The sequence below is a fragment of the Haliotis asinina genome, chromosome 10 (genome assembly GCF_037392515.1).
Source record: "Haliotis asinina isolate JCU_RB_2024 chromosome 10, JCU_Hal_asi_v2, whole genome shotgun sequence".
NCBI lineage: Eukaryota > Metazoa > Mollusca > Gastropoda > Lepetellida > Haliotidae > Haliotis > Haliotis asinina.
The window spans coordinates 36,527,371-36,547,394 of NC_090289.1; the positions used below are offsets into that span (position 1 = coordinate 36,527,371).

General features: G+C 39.4%; 1 protein-coding gene across 2 annotated transcripts in view; it reads right to left on the bottom strand.

The window, feature by feature from the left end:
* Nucleotides 1-2,439: 2,439 nt before the first annotated feature.
* LOC137297645 (probable nuclear hormone receptor HR38) overlaps nucleotides 2,440-20,024 on the bottom strand; it is a 36,961-nt gene continuing 19,376 nt past the window's right edge. The window contains exons 1-9 of one of the 2 annotated variants that reach the window (XM_067829542.1): nucleotides 17,006-17,104; nucleotides 15,050-15,210; nucleotides 12,050-12,843; nucleotides 10,712-10,895; nucleotides 9,956-10,085; nucleotides 8,117-8,277; nucleotides 7,299-7,501; nucleotides 6,026-6,204; nucleotides 2,440-5,408 (exon numbers count right to left, since the gene is read on the bottom strand). In XM_067829542.1, the coding sequence (XP_067685643.1) occupies nucleotides 5,149-5,408; nucleotides 6,026-6,204; nucleotides 7,299-7,501; nucleotides 8,117-8,277; nucleotides 9,956-10,085; nucleotides 10,712-10,895; nucleotides 12,050-12,843; nucleotides 15,050-15,210; nucleotides 17,006-17,069 (2,136 nt within the window). In that variant the 5' untranslated portion in view covers nucleotides 17,070-17,104 and the 3' untranslated portion in view covers nucleotides 2,440-5,148. Of the gene's footprint in view, nucleotides 5,409-6,025; nucleotides 6,205-7,298; nucleotides 7,502-8,116; nucleotides 8,278-9,955; nucleotides 10,086-10,711; nucleotides 10,896-12,049; nucleotides 12,844-15,049; nucleotides 15,211-17,005; nucleotides 17,105-20,024 lie in introns of those variants that run through there. The other variant, XM_067829543.1, reaches the window with a different exon arrangement.

Below are 20,024 nucleotides of genomic sequence, written 5' to 3' on the forward strand. Positions count from 1 at the left end.
TACCCTACCGTCGCTCCATGCAGTAAACGAGGGTGTATGTTTCTGACTTTTTATCATCCAGCTGCATTACCTCACTCTGTAAATCATCGAATCTGAATCAGATTAGCAAGTGATATTATGGTCGATCTGAAATAGTGCTTACTTAAATATGTTCTTCATATATGTAATTCACATGCACATTTCGTTTCCGATTTCATCTGTTCGGTGAAATTTTTTAGACCGTTCTATTCGAAAGCCGTTTATGTTATGTTACATCGTGTATTAGAGTCACATTTCATTAATTCCTATCATCACGTAAATGGTAAGAAAACAAAAGTATTTCTATGCCTTTAATTTTATATAGAGAGAGGTTTCTTCGGTGAACGAGATATTTCGTTTCGTTTCATTGCTTGTAAATTCTCATTTTGTTGCAAACGACAGGAGGCTGCTGCGGGTAGGAACCGATACAAACAGGCCCCTCCGTTCTATAGCCACGTGACAAATCTTGCAATGTTCACACGAGAGCCATTGACATAAACATCCCAAGGGTAAGTGACATAGAAAAGCGTCGGCTGATGTCATGTCATGGTTGCTATGGCGACGCATTCACGTCAATGTCAGGGTGCCACTACTTTAAAGCCGGGGTGACAGACAAGGTGTGAATAATAGTTGTTGGTGCCCTAGGTTATTGTCACACGGGTTGTACAGGTGCCCATCCTCCTCGCCTCGAAGTTATCTTATAGGGTCTCTCCGAACTAACCGACGTCGTCGTCGTCATCATCATCATCATCATCATCATATGAATAATACAGTTACCCAAGGTCACTGACATGCGGTTTATACAAATGCCCATCCCTCTTGTCTCCAAGTTATTATGTAGAGTCACTCCGAAATAACCGACATCATCATCATCATCATCATCATCATCATCATCATCATCACCATCATGTGAATAATGCAGTTAGCCAAGGTTATAGACACGGGTTATACAAATGTCCATCCCGGTTATATCGAAGTTGTCCTATAAGGTATTCCCGATATAGCCGATATCACCATCAGCAATCGAAATCATGGAGTTTAACACGGATACGTACTTTACGAGTACGCCAGGAATTACCTGGTTGTTAAATGTTACTGTTTCTGAGACTATTCTGATGTAACGAACGAAGGACAAGACGAACTTTACTAATGAGTACAATATGAAGTTCATTAGCTTCTGTTCTGATCATTCCCTCGACACGTACATGTAAGCGAAAATTGGGTCCATGAGGCGCTTTGGCCATTATTCAAGTGTATCGCAAATCACGCAAAGTTGCGTTCGTTATCTGTTAGAACCGCTAGCACATTACCTCTTACACACTTGAGAATAGGTCGACTGGATAGCCAAGCGGTTAAGGCGTTCTTTCCTCAAAACGAAGGGTCAAGTTTGATTCCCCACATTGGTAGCTTGAAGGCCATTTCCAGTTCCCTTGCTTTGACAAACCACAGGAAGATTAGTATGGCCCTCATCATCGAAAATCACTGCAGTCTGCATTGTGCGAAATACTTACGAAATTTAGCTAGCCTGCAGGGCACGCTATGCCTGAAGGCTACTTTCCCACAAAATAAAACACAAGCCCGAATTTGAATGTAGACACAGGTTTCATCATACTGGACAAAAAAAGTTAGGGATATTTGCATTTTTATGATTTATATTTTATCAGTGTGCCAGTGAGTAGATAGATCATTATTCATTATTTCAAAATGTATGTGTATCCCTAACTATTTTTCTCCTGTATATAAAATGGCCCCAAGAAAAGTCTATGTCCAGTCGGGCCTGTGGCTGTGAAGATCTACTGGCCCGACTAACATTTACTAGCCACGGGCTAGTTGGCCAGTGCCAAGTTTTTACCCTGCAAGTCTGTGGGTTTTCGATTTACGCCATAAACCTGTGCCACTTGGGCTTTTACCCAAGTAAGCTGTCCCGTCGAGACGTATCTGGGATACTGTAAGTGATAGCGATACGCCTTTCCACGCAAGCATTGAATGTGTCTTTCAGAAGCAAGGCGGATAGTTTATGCCTTTGCCACTTGGTATTTACCCATTTAAGCTGTCCGACTGTAACTGGAATAATATTGGTTCTAGTTCATTTCCACACAAGCGGTGAGTGTCAAACACACACTCTGTCTCTCTCTCTTTCTCAGACACACACATGCACTCACACTTACAAACACACACGCAATCACGCACGCCAACACACACACTCATTCACACACACACACACACACTCATTCACACACACACATACACACGCCACCACCACCTATTAAGATACATTAACTACGGATCTGCACACTCACACATACCCTACGAGTGCTTTCCCGTAAAGCTGTAATGAAAAACGTGCTCTGAGTTCTCAACTCACATACTAACACAAACACATCAGTGTTCAGTGTTCACATTACAGACTACGTCACAAACTAAGTATTTAGGCATTTTATTCAGCTCCAGATCTCTGTACAAAAATCATTTTCGAGGAGAGATTTTTCGCGTTTAAGCTTTGCTTAAACAGTCAGCATATAAAGGTGATAAGAAACTGACAAATTAAACAAGTCACGACCAAACACTACATTAATTTCTTGTGCAAATATACAAAGTACATTAAATTTCGATTCTTTGTCATGGAAAACAGTGTAAAATGTCAAGATTTAACAATCCATTACCGGGCAATACAAATATGGAAATTAAGGTAATTCACGTAGACAATTACACAGATCTGTGCGCATCAAATCGGCGCACCGACTGCATCACGTGACTAACTGTAAAAACAACTGTGTCAAACACAAAGACTATATACCGACTAACGACTAGAATTTGTACATTTGTACGTATTGAGATCTCAACATGCACGTTCAGTGCTTTATGTACATACTCCTTACGAAAGGTAAATAAATAAACTCTTCCCCGGGTGTTGGAATGAATGATCAAGATACCTTGACAACATCCGCCATTACCGGAAGTCGTGGTATCCTAGCAACACCGTCTAATGTATACCACATACCACAATATCCGGTCTTGACGTTAGTAATGTAAGTAGCCCTTTTATACTTAAATAAATAATTTTTCTTAAAATATAACAACATTATGACTGCGTCTTCATCCATTCTCATTAAAGAGTAGGGATCATCTCAAAGTTCAAAGAATAAATAATCTCTAATAAGTAGAAATCTGTCTAGGGGTTCCATTTGCACTGTAAGGCAATGCCCCGCCTACGGAAAACAATCAATCTTTGAGATGATCCCAAGTTATGTTCACATTCATGTATAAACGTATAAAACCAACCCTAAATACTATACTATCAATCGACTAGATCTTAAAACAGTTAGGAATTACAAACCTAAAGTATTTTGTATTCAAAGATGTAAAAATAGAAATCTGATCGTGGGATATAAATATAATAGAAATCGACAGGATCATGCAAAGAGTTGCATTATTAAATCTTTCTTTGACAATAGGTAAAATATATATGTATATATGTATATGTATATGCCTCCAAACGTAAGACAGTGGGTAAAACATCATTTAGCACGTGCACAGTCCATATTGCAGATCTTCTTTTACTCAGTACAGAGTAACCCTCTTGTCAGTTTGGAGACAATATATTCTAAGTACCTCTTTCACACTTATATTTAGCTCTTTTACACTCAAATACAATATGTACAACGCCCCACAAACAATTATGACGAAACTGCATAACGAACACGTCTCGCTAGGATTTCAGTAATACGGTTCTTTAACAAGAACCTGAAGAACCGCTCCATGAATTATGCAGTGAAATGTACCACATCTTGCCCGAGCGTTATATAACCCCAAAGTTTCTTATTTCATTCGAGCGAAAAGTATAGTTTGTCCATTATACATGAAGACTCTACTGGAAGGAAGACACCGTGGCTTAAACGCTTAGTGTGGCCGATGCCGGAAAAAATGTCGGCGTTAATTATTCATAGAGTCATGTCCCTTTGCCCGTGTCGCTTGGCAATAATATGCAATAAAAATAGATTATTATGAGTCAGTTAAGTACGTTTACTATCACAATATTTCATAACGGAATACACACTAATGATGCAACTTGAACAAACAAGGCATTAAGTAATATATTCTTTGGTTCGTGGTACACGTTTTGGCAGAAACCTTTAAGATTTGTTGACAGAACATTTGCTCCAATATTTTTGCACTTTCGCAATTTGTTTGGCTTTTCAGTTCAAAGCGTAAGACAGAAAGATTTCGTAAATCACTAGGGTAGAATTTTGTGTCGTTTTTCTTTCAGAATTTAATTGTTTAAGAATGATATAAGTATAGATTTGGGTTAACTAAAATTGATAGTACAGTTTAGGAATTCGACTATCCTTCAATCCCATTATGCTTTGCTGCCTCGTTTTGACTAGATCGCACTCACATCCTGGCGTAGTAATACATAAGTATGTTGGTCCGCGACACTTCACAGCCATCACTAAAGCGGTACTATATTTCATCAACAATGTCACAAGCATTATAAAACTACACCTTGGGAGATTGAAAACATTTAACATTATTAAAAGAATCATACGGAAACAAATACGTTTATCAATAAAATGTTTAAAAAAATACTAGACCCAGAAGATACTGAAATCACGTGACCTGCGCACTACTCGTCGCATGCGCTCCCTATGAACTGAAACATTTGGCGCGGATGAATACATTTAGCCTCTAACCCCTTCAAGACCACCAATGTGTTTTTTCGAATGAATTCTTTTCGAATAAATCTTTACTTTACACTAGATCAATAATATTCATAAAACAGTCCTAATTGAACCTGGATATAACTAAATAACGTTTCCATTACAAAAAAACACATATGATATGAAAATAATGATAACCTTTTTAAAAAATATTTCTGTTTTTTTTTTTAATTTGGTCTTTTGACTCCATGTATCAGACGATAGAGGTAGCATTCATAATGAAAACTATTGCACAATTTAGTAAAATATACCGCAACAAATTCAAACTCTAATTCAAACTAAAAGAAAAAGTCTTTGCACCAATTAGACAGCACACCGCCTTGAAATATCAGGCAGGAAAGGAAAGGTAAGCCGGGTCAAGTCAGCAAATCTGTGGGGGGTGGCATCATTGCGGCATTTCCGGTCACGTGACTTAAAACGGAAGTTGATTTGATAGATACATGTTTTCGATAATCGGGGGCGCTCGTATCACGTCCTCCAGCTTGAAGTAGAACATCCGTTGTAGGCCCTCTCGACTAAGCGAACGAAGTTCGGCAATCTTGCCGAGAATCCTCGAGAAAAAGTGTGATTTCTTTTGTGCTTCACTGTTATATGTGCAATGATCGCGGAGACAGTCAATGATTTTCATTTGAAGGTCCTCCATCTTTTTGGGTTCCTTCAGGCCATGTCGCACTGAAATAAAGAAGAGGATATTGTCATAGCGATCGAAAAACGTCATTACACCATCGAAGTGCGTTACCTATGACGTATATTCTTCGTATAATATTTAGTATACTTACGTCAAGTTTGTCAATGACCTTAAGCGCTAAATCACCAGATTTTGTTTTACAGTCGCATGTGCTCTCGACTTTGCTTTTAACATCCTGAATAATATTCTACCATTTGCTGGAGAATGGAGGTTACAATAGGTACAATACTATTTTCCATTGTTTTGTGTTTAATGGTCTTTGACGCAGCGCAAATGCAAGCAAAAGCTGTAAGTCCAAAAGTTTTAACTGGTGTTCACGTTAACAACAGCCTTATATCAGCATGTATTAACTTCCCTGGTAATCACTCGTTTCAAATACATTTACGTTGCATCGTACCAGTGAAACTTTATCTGTTTCTTCGACCATAGAAAGCGCTTTTATTTATAGACTTTTCGCTACAATCACTGTGCCAGTATTACGCCACAGGGTTATTCCGAAATCTATAACTTGCATAAGTGATGAAGCCATGAAGATAAAAGAGTTTCAGATGATAAAGTTACATTTTACGGGGGAAACGTGAAATGGCGGATTTATACTTACAGGTTACCATTGAGAGTGCGGCCATACAGGCAAGTGAAGAGATGTCTAGCGTCATGCGAGTGAGGCTGAGGCCAAAGTCGACAATTGAATTGATCCAGTCACCGAACATTCTGAGGCACTGTAGACGATGAAGCACGAGCCCGTTGTCGAACACGATCTTGTCTTCTCCGGGTTGCATTCTGGGAGAAAAGCAGCTCGTTATAAGATCAGGTACTTTTTTAGTTGTGTATTCAGCCAGATATTAAACGAGGTTGATATGTACGTAAAGACCAATCTGTAAAAAGGTTTTTCATATGAAGATTATGTTACAAATTATACGTTTAGTTTGCTTTGAAGAAAAATGCTAATTTCAGGCAGAAATTCTGTAAGAATTCTTACATTATGACTCTCGTCATCTTACGAGGATGAAACATAGCAAAGTGCAATTAGCCTTTCTGGGAAATCTTCCAAGGATATGATAAACTCATTTACACAATTTATGAGTAAAAACAACAAGTATATAGTTAATCGTGGTTAATTTGAAACAAACGCTAAAAATGGGTATTCAATGGTGATCCATTGGATTCGAGGATGATACGTGTATCAGTGAAGAGCAAGTATTAATCAGATCAAGTCGTATTTCGTATCTGTTGAATCGTATGGACGCCATTTCTGTGGATGCTACAAAACGTCCTTTGTCTGGGTGGCTAGGGAACATTATTTTTCTGTATGTCTCCAAAACATCATTTCTGTTTACGGCTACAAACCGTCATTTCTCGGTATGACTACACAAAGTCATTTCTCTATAAGCCATTCCGTGAGTGGTTAGAAAACCTATTTTATATGTGTCTCCCCCAAAACGTCATGTCTGTGGATGCTACAAAATAGCAATTTTCAGCAAAGCGTCATTTTCCTGTATGTCTCCAAAACATCATTTCTGTTTATGGCTCCAAAACGTCATTTCTTGGAATGACTACACAACGTTATTTCTGTACATGCCATTCTGTGAATGTGTAGAAAACCTATTCTATACGTGTCTCTCCCAAAACGTCATTTCTGGGGATGCTACATTTTCTGTCTCAAAAATGTCATTTTTCTGTATGTCTCCAAACGTCATTTCCTTGGATGCTGCATAATGTCATTTTTCAGAATGGCTACAAATCTTCGAGTCGTTTGTTCGATTCCCAAAATATATATATATCTGTTGACATGATGTGGTTGCAATATTGCCAATCACGGCATACAATGTCACTCACTCACTCACTTACTCACTCAGCAGCAACTTGTACCTCACCTGTATGCGGTCCTGAGAACAAAGAGCTCTAGTGTTGCAGACTGGAAGAGAAGTTCCTGGTCCTCCTTGCAGAGTTCCGAAAATCCAGGGATCTTGTCCGCCCATCCCCGGAGTACGTCAACAGACTGGATGAGGATGTCGTAAAACATACGGATCCTGTCGTCCTGGGGAGTCGGGCTTTCGTCGTCTGTGGGGACTTTGTACTGTAAGGGGAGACATGACGTCAACTGGGGCCTGGGGCAAGGTGCACGTTTTAGGAACTACCATTATGTTCAACTGTAATCCTAAAATATTCGTCCAAGTCAAATCGCCATTTCGGATTCGTTCAACACATACTCTTTATCATATGAAGGTATTGACAGTAACGAACGGGTCGGGCTTAGTAACGATGGAAATAAACACTCAATTTCCTCCCTCCATGTTGCCATGACTACCACTACAAGCGTGCAGTTGAAATGATAGAGAGCTAGGTCGGGGGGTATCAAAAAGCCAATTTTACACCCAAGAATATTGGAATACACAGCATAAGAACTAAAGATAGGTGTTTGCTATTGTGGGTTTGTTATTGACTGAGACACCTACATAAATTTTGATACCGCGTTCCTCGTGACCAAAGAGTATTTTATTCATATTGAACGAGTAGTGCAGTTTTACCATGAGATTGTGAAGCCTTGTCTAAAAATATATTTTAGCCACGCAAAAACCACGACAATAATTAGATTTACAACTTTGGATAAAAATCATCAAGGAGGTTTGATTCAGCAAAGGCATTTCATCTTTAAAATCAGAATTTACTGTTAAAACGTTTAAAAACCTACCTTGCTGTAATCAAGATTTGGAATGTCGGGGCATGTATCAACATGCGCGCGCACCAAGGCAGTTATTAGGCTGACGGGTGGGGAAGGGGGGCTTTCTTGGGGGGACTTTGGTTTGGAGGGAAGTCGTCCACGTCGCCCCTTCAAACTGTCAGTCCTCACAACTGAAACAAAAGGATTTGATTTGAAAATAAATAAATACGTATAAATATCCTGCACTTCTCCATACACACTTCCTCGTGAATTATTACAAACATTAAATTGTCATTAACGAGCAGTTTCGTAGTTTATCACCCTGACGGAAATGTCAAAGGTCCATTTACCATACAGTAGAACTCGTTAATAATCTCGTGGTTTCTTGTAGCGTGAATAGTACTGACAGTCGAGGACAATGATTGGTTACTATCGGTAGATACATACTACACCTCGAAGCAGGCATTAAAAAATAAGTGGATGAAACGGTCGAAAGGGTTTTTAGTGTTTTAAAGAGTATCGACTAGCAGGAAAAAGTAGAGTTTCTGTTGAGTCATTTCATAGTACAACACCAACGGTTAGAGTATATTTGGCATTTTCAGGAGAATTGGTTGTATTCTTGACAAACCTTCCCATTCGAAGTAAACACGGCCATAATCTGGGCAAGATAACGAAGGGCTGACGGAAAGTGGTCGAATATGTGTTCTTCACAACGCATATAAAGGCCCATATGTATTCTCACTGGCCAAACTAACTGGCACTGATTCATTCAAGCCGGGCAATGCAGAGTAGCCCAAGATGGCCGCCACATGCGCAAGGTATCGTCTGCCCGAGGGCACGTGCCCGCGTGCGTAACAGACGAACATGACAGGGCCTCCTTGACGCTCGTGCTTTGAGCAAACACTCATTAATTCCCTCTTACTATCTCAAGAGCTACTTGATGGGTCACAAAGAGTGTAAATATTTTACAAGAAAATGCCACTAGCACAAATAGATACAACGTTTAATGTCTGCCTATTCTTCAAGATAGCCCAAATATTTTATTCTGATGTAGCCGTTAACTCAACGTTGTGTTTCACCCTAGAGTGAGAACTGGCAACAGAAAAGGCGAAAAAAAACTAAGACCAAAGGAATCCCTATGATTTCTGAAACAACTGGGGATAGATGCATCTACAACCGGACCAACCTCGTATCTAATCCCATGTCCTATGTTCAGACATGTTTATGGACAAAACAGAGACAACTTTGAAAATTGATAGGACTGAGCTGATTTCAACGCACGGGACGTGTATCAGACCGTAGTCTGCCGGATCTATCAAGTCTACATTGGAATAAAAGCCACTCCGATCTAAGAAAACAGACGCTTGTGTTATTGCAGTAATTTAAGCGATACGTTCTCATGATAAGGACGCACATATGCTGAATACCGAACCAACATTCATCTTGAGGTTTACTGCATTTGGTCAGTTTGAAGAAATTGTACAAATAAGACCAAAAATACTTTGTTTGCCTCATTCAAATCACATTTAACACCAAAGCGTATCAGTCTATGTTTATCAGAATCAATATTTGTGTCCCATATTCTGGAATACCTTCTAAACAAGAATTTGAACCATACACTCAACATTATATTTAGGGCAACAGGTTCCTGCAACAAAAAGCCCTACGCGTCTCTGAAGCATCATTTGCAATCCACAATAAATCTTTCTGTATGGCACAAGTGACTGAGACAGACCATCGATACCTACATCTGTAGTGTTTATGACTATTAAGCCCTACATTCCGCAAGTCCTTGAAATCTGCTTTTTCTGTTACGTTGATCAATAAAAAGAATGACTGAACGCGAAGCCTGATTCTGGATCCACTGACCTTCCTTCACCATGCCAACGGCAAGGCATTTCTGAAAGCGACAGAACTGGCATCGGTTCCGCCTCCTCTTGTCCACCGGGCAGTTCTTGTCTGCTAGGCATACGTACTTAGCATTCTTCTGCACTGTGCGCTGCAAGGCAAAAAGAGTCATTACAGTTTGAGGGGCACAACATGAACGTGCCTTATGATAGGCAACATTAAAGATGGTTCATGTCTTGCCGAGACAACTGTAACACCCGAGGGATCAGACATGGACCATCGCTGTATTGCTTTCCTGTGCGTAGGGGTCGGACTGTGACGTATGCTTTACGTCAACCTGGAGTCCCGCAGGGTGCTTCACTGCCTCCGGATTTATTGTAGCAAGTAATGAGGGACAATACCTCTTCTCTAAGGCTACATCAACAGTGTTTTGTCTTGCCTGTTTACAGTTAGTGGACGTTCACAGACATATTTTGCAAAACCCACGCTCCTCTCTTCATGCAAACAAATACTGCCCTAAACATCAACATCATAACTTGTTTGTGAATATGACAAGTGAGTTCTAATCATGGTACAATGCTAACTAAATAGGTACTATGTTTTCAACCCCTCACGTTTTCACTAACTTGGATATTGAATGAGCGCTTCAAGACTGATGATTTCGCTAACAGAAGTCGGTTAATTACGTTGTTTCGGGATTGTCGCGATGGGGAGCACAGTTTTAATCCTCACGGGTAGGCGGTCGAGAGGATGACTTATCCCAATCTGAACAGTTACCTTAAAGAAACCCTTGCAGCCCTCGCACGTCCTAACGCCATAGTGCTGACACGCAGCGTTGTCCCCGCACACGGCACATAGTAGGCATTCCTTAGTCGGCTGATCGCGGGGTGGGGACGATCTAGACGATCCTGGGGTAGGGGGAGTAGTAGGGGACTGAAGCTGGTACTTCTGAACTTCTAGGCTGCAAGGAAAGGATTACCCTATAAAATATTCATACATTTCTAACGAGAATATTTAGAAAATATATATTGCAGGAAAATGATAAATTGGATACAAAGTTAATAAGTGTGGATACATTTCGAACCTACAATCCACAAGGCATGATATCGCAGAGTGAATATATATTATTAACCACAAACAAGTGCGCCGGCTACACTATTGATTTCCAGCATTTTCATAAGTTCGCCTTATATAGACATGGCTTGTTACAGAAGTAAACACAATGGTTCTTTTTAAAATTTCCAAATGCACCAGTATTGAATTGAATATTTGATCAAGTATGGAATTTGTAGAGAATGCAAGTGTTGTGCTGACTTGATGAAGATGCTGAAATGCTGCTTCCAGTGCTGGCCATATTATTGTTTGTAAAGACACGTCTTGTGTTGGCGTTGATGATTAGAACGTAGCCTGAAGCAACATGGCTCTATGTCAAGGATGTCTTGTGAGACGCCTAACATTGCCTTGGGTGCTTCATTATCCTCTTAGTGCCCAGCAAAACAATAAGCTGCTAGATGATTCGTACGGTCACAGTCCAGACCAATTCTTCCATAGTGTTTACGTGATGTCGAAACATGAGTTAGAGTGGGAGAAATGAGTGACAAATAATTTTGATACCTCCATGAGGCTTAACACCTTATACGAACTGATTTGTGTTTCTCGAAGATGTGTAATTGTGAAAAGTCGTTTGTTGACAAATTTTCTCAGATGTGGGGTCATATTAGATTCACAAGTCTTTAGTAAATAGTCAAACAAATCGTGTAGATCAATAGGAAATGATAGGATAATTGCACAAAGGGGTATTTTGAGTCTACGTCGGTCTTGTAAAGCCTAACTCCTTTCCATGTTTTTTGTTTTTTGGGTTTTTTTTGAGAAAATTGTTTACCATAACCTGTGTTTGTCAATAACCACAAAAACCTGAAGGCTCAAAGGATCCAGAACCATACAAAGTTGTGGGTCCTGATCAGATTGTTTTGACCCTATATTTCAATATGGAAATAATATTCTTAGTCATAAGGACCTGCAGAAAACCAAAGCTGGGGGCCCAAAGTAGTTTTAGTCGGCTTCGGGCCTAAGGATCGAAGTTAATTTGCTCTTAGTTGTATTATTCCAACTTACCCATCAGTTATTGGCGGAGTTGGTATGGTGAGGGAAGGACGTCGCTGAAGAAGCTGTCCACTCATTTGAATACTAATATCCCCCCTATAGGTATTAGGCACAGTACGGCTGGAAAAGGTGAAATTTGAGTTCGTTCTTGTCACCCCTTGGCTTCCATAGAATGGCGACGAGAATGCTGGATATGCTGGCGTTTCCGTACTATACGGACTAGTACCATCATAACCCGTATGATACAGGGCTTGTTTATGGTCCAGCTCAGAAAAGTTCATGTGCGACTGTGTGAAGATATCTGTGCTGTCAGTGTATGACTGTTTCATGAAGGGTTTCTGGTTTTCCAAGAACCTTTGCTGATAATATTCTGTGTCACTACCACCAAAAGCTTGGAAACCCTCTTCATATGGCACTGATGCGGTTCCGTACTTTTCATGCGCTAATGACGAATGCTCAGAGTATAGGCTGTAGGTCGACGGTTTGGTCGTATCTCTCTGTTGAAGTGCGAAGTTGCCTTCAAAACTGTACGTGCTTGGGTATGTGGAGGTTGACTGAGGAGTGTGGTCATCTGACTGGTACCCGACAAGACTAGACTGGCTCCCTTCAAATCCTGGTGCAAACGTCTCCGTAGATATGTCCTCATTTGCATACACCGGATCCGACTGAAAATCATGAAGCGGTAGCGAGAACGAGGCTGAGAATACCCCTATATCCGCCATTGTTGTTGGGGGAGTAACACTTCCGGAATATGTCACCCCTCCAAAATGGCTTCCTCCCATCCCAGGCGAGGAGTCGTAGTTACTCTGAAACATTAATAACACAAATGCATCATTCAGACAACAGACGCTTCAAGTTAGGAAGAACAGGCTAGCTATTCTCGAAATGTTGGTAGCCCTCCGAACTTCCTGAGCCAACACATAGGTTACGATCAAAGTTAACAACTCTTAGGGCTAACAACAATAAGGGCAAATCAATTCTGCGAGTTTATCTCTTGAACAAATGTAATTTTCCTTGCTTAAAATATATTTATATACAAAAACAAACCGGTATTAAAATACACCTTTTTAGCCGTTGAGGCATGTTTAAAACGTTAACGGAAAATTCTGAACTAAACCTTCCTGGTTAACAGTTTAGCTGACAGAGTGAGTGAGTGAGTGAATTGAGTTTTCGGCCGCACTCAGCAATATTCCAGCTATATGGCGGCGGTCTGTGAATAATCGAGTTAGGACCAGTCAATCCAGTAATCAAATACATGAGCATCGATCTGCGCAAATGGGAACCGATGACATGTGTCAACCAAGTCAGCGAGCATGACCACCCGATCCCGTTAGTCGCCTCTTACAAGCATAGTCGCCTTTCATAGGCCTATTCAACCCCGGACCTTCACGGGTCTTGGCTGACGGAGTGATCAGTTGACATAATAATGTCATATTCTAATCAAGTATGAGACCAATACGGGAACTAATAATTAGGTGATTTGGGTGATCAAATTCGGCGAATTGCAAATGACTTTTCAAGTGCATAAAAAGATTCAATCACGAATCACTTTGCAGATCTGAATACAAGAGTAAAAGCAAATTCTAAAAGACATGCGGTATTCATTACCGCAACATCAGTCGCGGTTTTTCACTTGACAAATTATCAAGATGCCATCGGCGATAAACGATGATTGCGAATGCGGAGAATAATCGTTGAATAAGGAATGGTCCTTGACGGACCCCTGCCATATGTTAAAGAATAGCAATGAACTGCTCAAAGCAGGGTATCGGTTGTAAAAGTGAGGTTAGAAATAGCCACAACCAACGGCACTTATGATTGGACAGGTATCCATGACATTTAGTCAATCTGTTCATACCAACCAATCAAAGGAGACGTGGTGTTCTGATGACAGCGATGCACGTGCGACACGTGCGTCACGCCATGTGTGGTGATTGGGGTCAACTCTGACACGAGCTGGATCAACATAATTTTAACTGGGCAAAAGTCCATTTTATAGGCAGAAGGAACTAAGCACTGTTAATCTGTTCGAAGCTTCTCGTGTGTGACGTTTTGGTCTTATGAATAATAGAGTGTTCTCATTAAAACAGGAAACGAGAAACCGTCTTATAAACAGAATTCAGTGATTCACAGCTTATGATAGGCCATATTGCTACCGCAAATACAATAAACAGCAATTATCCGTTCACTAGAATACTGCGTCTATTTGGTTTCTGCGATAAAGACATATTGCAACTTACGCTCTCGCGTAATGAACACCCACGGCACGTGACGAAACTGCGCAATGAATTGACAATTGCCTGAGTATGAGACTATGAATAAGTAATGTTTATATCAAAACGAATGCCTTAATCAGATTTGCACCATTTGTAATTATGTTTTCGTTATTTATTTTAAACACATGTTAAGAATTTCAACACCTGTGATTGGGCACTTGAAGGTAGTAACAGCCTACATGTGTGAAGTATACCACGATGAAATTACCCTTACGTAAGCCAAGTTCCATTTATTCATCTTTTAATTAGTACAATATTAAACACAAAATCGGCCGACGTTGCTACAGTGTTGCAGCAGTTGTATACATGATTCTATACAAAGCGACACAATAAATAATATTAAGTTGTGTTGACATATCTCTGACTCGTCACGTCAGCGTAATATTCGGTCAGGGTGAAAGCAGATATTTCTTGTTTTTTCATTTTTTTTTATTTGTGAATTAAAGACAGACAGATTATATATGTACGGAAGCTTTCTTACTATTGATTGAAACAGTTGCGTTAAAGTGTCCTAACGATTTCTCAGTTTTCACATTGTACTTTCTTAAAGTTAAAACGACTAAAACTTATGTCCCTAACAAATTCATACCATGTTTATGTGTGCTACAGATTACAGATAATACAGTGTAAACTCGGAACGTCAGTGACTATATTTTCAAATCCCGATACGAACGTACACTTTGTGCGGGATGAAGAACATCTGTAGAGATGGATGTGAAGAAAGTGATAGACGTACCTGGGACTGTAGAAGAAGCATTGGCTTCTCAAGGCTTGCTGTGGTTGTCGTCCCGGGGGTGGAATCTCGGCCCGTCTGTGGTGACGGGAGTTGGTATGTGGCTGACACCGGGGTGGGTGGCGCTAAGGGTGGGGAGGTTCGGGGCACCTCCGTCGAGAGACCTGCAACATCAACGGCGAAAAGTAAAGGAATGGGACTAGTATTTTTAAAGACGATATTCCAAATCCAATACAATCGCCTTATTCTAGTCAGAGATTCGGCTGCCAATTTTCAAAACAGGATGTGTGTGTTACATCACGGGCCTACAAATATTTATATGCGTTAGGTAACTGAAGGAAAAAGGAGCCGTTGTTGCAATTTAGTAAATTTAGAAATTCAAATTTCAAACACGAAAAAAACTAAAAGTATTTTGTAACCGAATTAAATCGAATAAAAATAATAAAACAAGCAATGGGTAATGGATAATAAAAGGAAGGGGATAAATGTCCTCAATAGAGGAAAATTTGAAAAAGAAACAAAATGAATAAAATGTCAGAATTGAAATTCGAATTTGAACGAGAGGCTTAATGTTTACCTGGTCCGAGACGGAAGTTTCAAGAGAGAGTCAATGTAACTCGGAAGAGAGCATAGCACAATGGTAGCTTATGACAAATGATAGTCCAGTGAGAGCTTCACCGAGGGCCCAGCCACAAAGTTAACCCGGGGCAAGCTTAAAACAACCCGCCTGGCGGAAGATCTTGTGAGATTCACTACCACGGTGAACGGAGTTTCGCGTCTGAATGATTCCTCATTTATAAACCACGGGAACATTACAGGAGGCGCCTCACGCGCGGGTGGGCGGGTTATAGACTACCCCAGCAAACCACGAATAGCATCGACGGGTGCCACATTAATGAGTGTCAACACTAAATATTAATCCGGGGTCAAGTTCAATTTTCAGTTGTTCAACTGAATGAACAGTTTAAACGATTTTCGGAAAACGATGGCCAAGTCGCTGAAACACCAAACTGCATGTTAGGAATCGAGTAGACTTTAGTACACGTAGGATATAAATATGGAAAAATAATATTTAAAATAATTATACTAAGACCAATACGGCTTTCTACTATTAGGGACATATACTTGGTCAAATCTACAAGCAAAATGTGAAAGAGCCAGCTTGAAAAGTAAAAATGCTGAAATGAGATGGTTTTCTTTCGTATATATTGTCAACAAGTAGACTAAACAAAATACTATCAACTAAATAAGAGTCTGCAACATACCTTCAGCGAAGCGCATCTATCAGCTTTCAAGATTACAATGAATACATGATAAAATATTCCTGGCTTTTAACGCTGTTTTATGCTAACGTAAGAAAACACAAACTGTAAAATATATGTGTAGATGGTGTGAAAAACAAGTAGATGACGCTTAACAAAACACAAACACCTGACGTGAGATTGACGTTTCTACATTATGAACAAAATGTTATCGTACTACTTTGTTAAAATCGTAAATGAGTTCAATTATTATTTTTAAAAATCAAAAGTGAGATTAATTATCCGGTGAAATCGAATTTCAATATAATACCTAATAGGTTCTCGGTGTATTAAATAAAAGGACATTAATCCGGTGAAGAACTTATTTCCTGTGCAATTTTAACGAAATTATAGTATTTCAGAGCTACCTAAATACAGCTTGAAACAACGACTCCTTTCAATATCGAATATCAAAAATTAAATTAAAAACACCCATAGTACTTCGCTAAAATGAATTGAACATTTAGATACATGAAAGTTTCATAAGTAAACAGTAAGGAAGTTATGTCGTTCTTTTATCAGTGAAAACAAACATTCACGCGGTCCGTCCCCATTACATGCGTGCAACATATGCTTGTACTATCCGACAACATATTTTAGACATCGTCTTCAAATTCTACAGAACACTGCTTTAGAGTTTTAAAGTAGCTAGCCTTACCTTGATTCGCAGTTTGTGTCGGATTGTAGGATGAAAATGTTGATAACAAAGCCCTATATTTCATTTTGCAGCTAACTTGGTAAATAGTTTGCAAAACTCCTGACTGCTCTTATTATGTTTTCGACCAATCAGAAGGCCGGACGAAGCTTTGTTATTCACTGCAGTCGATATCGTCCTGGAGAAATTCGACACTATTACCTCTACTTCAATTTGTCAACGTTCCATATGGCGAGGAGCCCGTCGATGCAGTGGATGATTTGGAACTCGAAGTTTTACTTCGGTTTATGAAGTTTGCTATCAGTCTCAGTTTAAACGTACTCATATTTCAGCCCCTGTATGCGTTGGTCGCCAAGCCTCAACAGTGACCCGTTCCAGGCAACTTTCCAAACTTTTAATATACATATTATATTTATTGGAATAAAATAAACGAATATTGGTATAAAATAAACGAAACATGCTTACATTAATGTACTCTTCGTTCCTAAACATGTTATACATAATTGTCTAAGGACATATTTAAATTTAACTTTGTCTTTGCTCATGCGTTTGTCTATTAACGGGCGCTAACAGTGAGCATCTGATTCCAATGGACCAATACAGACTAAAGATCTCGCCATGTTATACGTGAAGAAATAATTATTCTGTTATTCTGTTATCATTTTATTCTGTTATTTGTGTATATTTCAAATGCAACTTGCATCACAGTTTTGAACCCCTATACTATGACAGAATATACATTTCCATGACAATCTAACCAGTCAGTCTTTGATAAGGAGTTTATCAATAAAGCATCTACACATTCGGTTAAATAATATCAATTCATACAAACATTACTCGTGAATTTTAATTACATAAATGAGAATACTTTTTTTCAAACTCGTGAAATACTTTTGCAACATTATTCATATGTACATGATTTCGTTTAGAAGAACGATCCAAATTCTCAGATTGAAGTGACAGATAGGTTTGAAACCGCCCAGCACGGCTTTGTAAAATGTTGTGTGCTGAATTTCATTTTGAAAGCCGGGATCCTACCTAATTTTCTAAATCGTTCAATTAGCATGCCCGTTAGCCATCGCCCGTATCTCAAAGCATAACGGTGGGCTTATCAGTTGCAAGTTTTATAGTTTGATGTATTGGTTAAGTCCCTATACACAGGATGACATTTCGCTGACTTCTCTTTACAAAGCGTTCAAACTACACACAAACTTTGTACTGCGACTGCACATGGGCCAATTTTCCTCGAGAAATGCCAAGGGTGAAAATAACATATGGAACGATGACAAATGTACCAGTTTACAATTAATTATTAACGATTTGATTGTCGAAAATTAGGCAGGATAATCGTTCTCGTCTCCCTAGTTGAAACTTCCAGTAGAGGGTCATTAGTCACCTAACTGGCTGAAACAAGCGCCCTCATTTCCGTTCTCGCTGTAGAGTTACCCGCCCTGAATGACCGAACATGTCAGTTGTGTCTACGCTGAGTATTCCTCCGCCAGTGAAATCTACGTTCGTGATCGGGGGGAAATTTTAAACAACAGGATAGTAATGATGGTAAATGATATTGGGCGAGTATATCCATCTGGGAACACTCCAAATCTGACATGAAACTTGAGCATAAAGAGTCAACAAAGCCCCGAGGGGCACCGAGTGGAACTATGTTTTTTACTCGTTGGTTTGAACTATCTACATATCAAGGTCTTACATTGTTTAATTTCTCGCCCTGATTTTATCACAAAGTTGTCATATTTTTGTGTGGTCGTTTTATGCCGGAAACAATTCTAACTGATGAACTGTTTTCAATAGGACCGTATTTACATTTCAGAATCATACAGATCTCGAATAGGAAGGGTGACTCGCTTTCAAAACTACAAAAACAAGCACCGATCCTGTAGATATGTAAATGTATACATACAATCATGGTTATTATCATAATTATAGTATATGACAGTCGGTTTGGTTTAACCGTTTAGTGTCTGTGGCTTGGGCGTGAGCACGTCGACATACCTTCTTAACTATACACGTTTTTTTGTGAATCTCGACATAATTCATATATGAAGTTTGGAATGTCGTGATATGACACTGACTCTAGAAGAATACAAAACATAAATATCAGTTTTAAGCACATCGCAGAAACAAACATTAATGTTTCGTTTGCTTGAGATTATCGAGCATATCAGACAAGATTGAAAAGGTTTTACTTGTCAATATGAAATCACTTTGTGAAAATATCTTGCATACAGCAATTCGGTTGTCGTGTACTTTACGTCAGTATCATCAAACATTTACATATGATATAATTACAAATATCAAAGACACCGAAGACTGGATAGTGAACCAGAGCGGGGCACATATACTGCGCAAATGAATATGTTCACAAAAGATGCTGGCAGAAATCGGAATTTTTATCAACAAATTTCTAATGGCTGCACACAAACGTTGTAGATATGAAAAATAAAATGAATATCATATAGCGTTGTATGATATTGTTAGTAAACATCCTATAGAGTTCTGAGAGCCTGTTACTTTGATTTCGAGACTTAGTTCATAAAACCAGCCCTCAGGTGGGGTAATACAAACCTGACAGTCACAAGTGTCGATTTCATCCTGGGGAAAAACACGTACGTTTCACTTGCCTGAATGCACGTATAAAACGACATCATTCCATCTATTTGATAGCTCAGTGGTATTCCAGAGCCTTCAGTGTCCCATAGCTCTGTCATAATAATGCACATTTTCAAATTTGAATTAACAAAAAACATATGTTTCGTCTTTTAATGATTTCATCCAGTTGGCCAAGACACCAGGGCAGATAACAGAGTATCCTGTATCCAGACGATTCACCATGACAACACGATGAACACAGCTTCTTCTATTGTATTACATAAATCCAAAACAGTTTTTTCTCAATGAACCGCTGGGTGATTTAACGCAAGCAAATCCTAATCCAAGCCTTCATTATTAGTGCAAGCAGCTCTCCCGCTCTCGACAACTGTGCCGCTATATGTATAGTTCATGA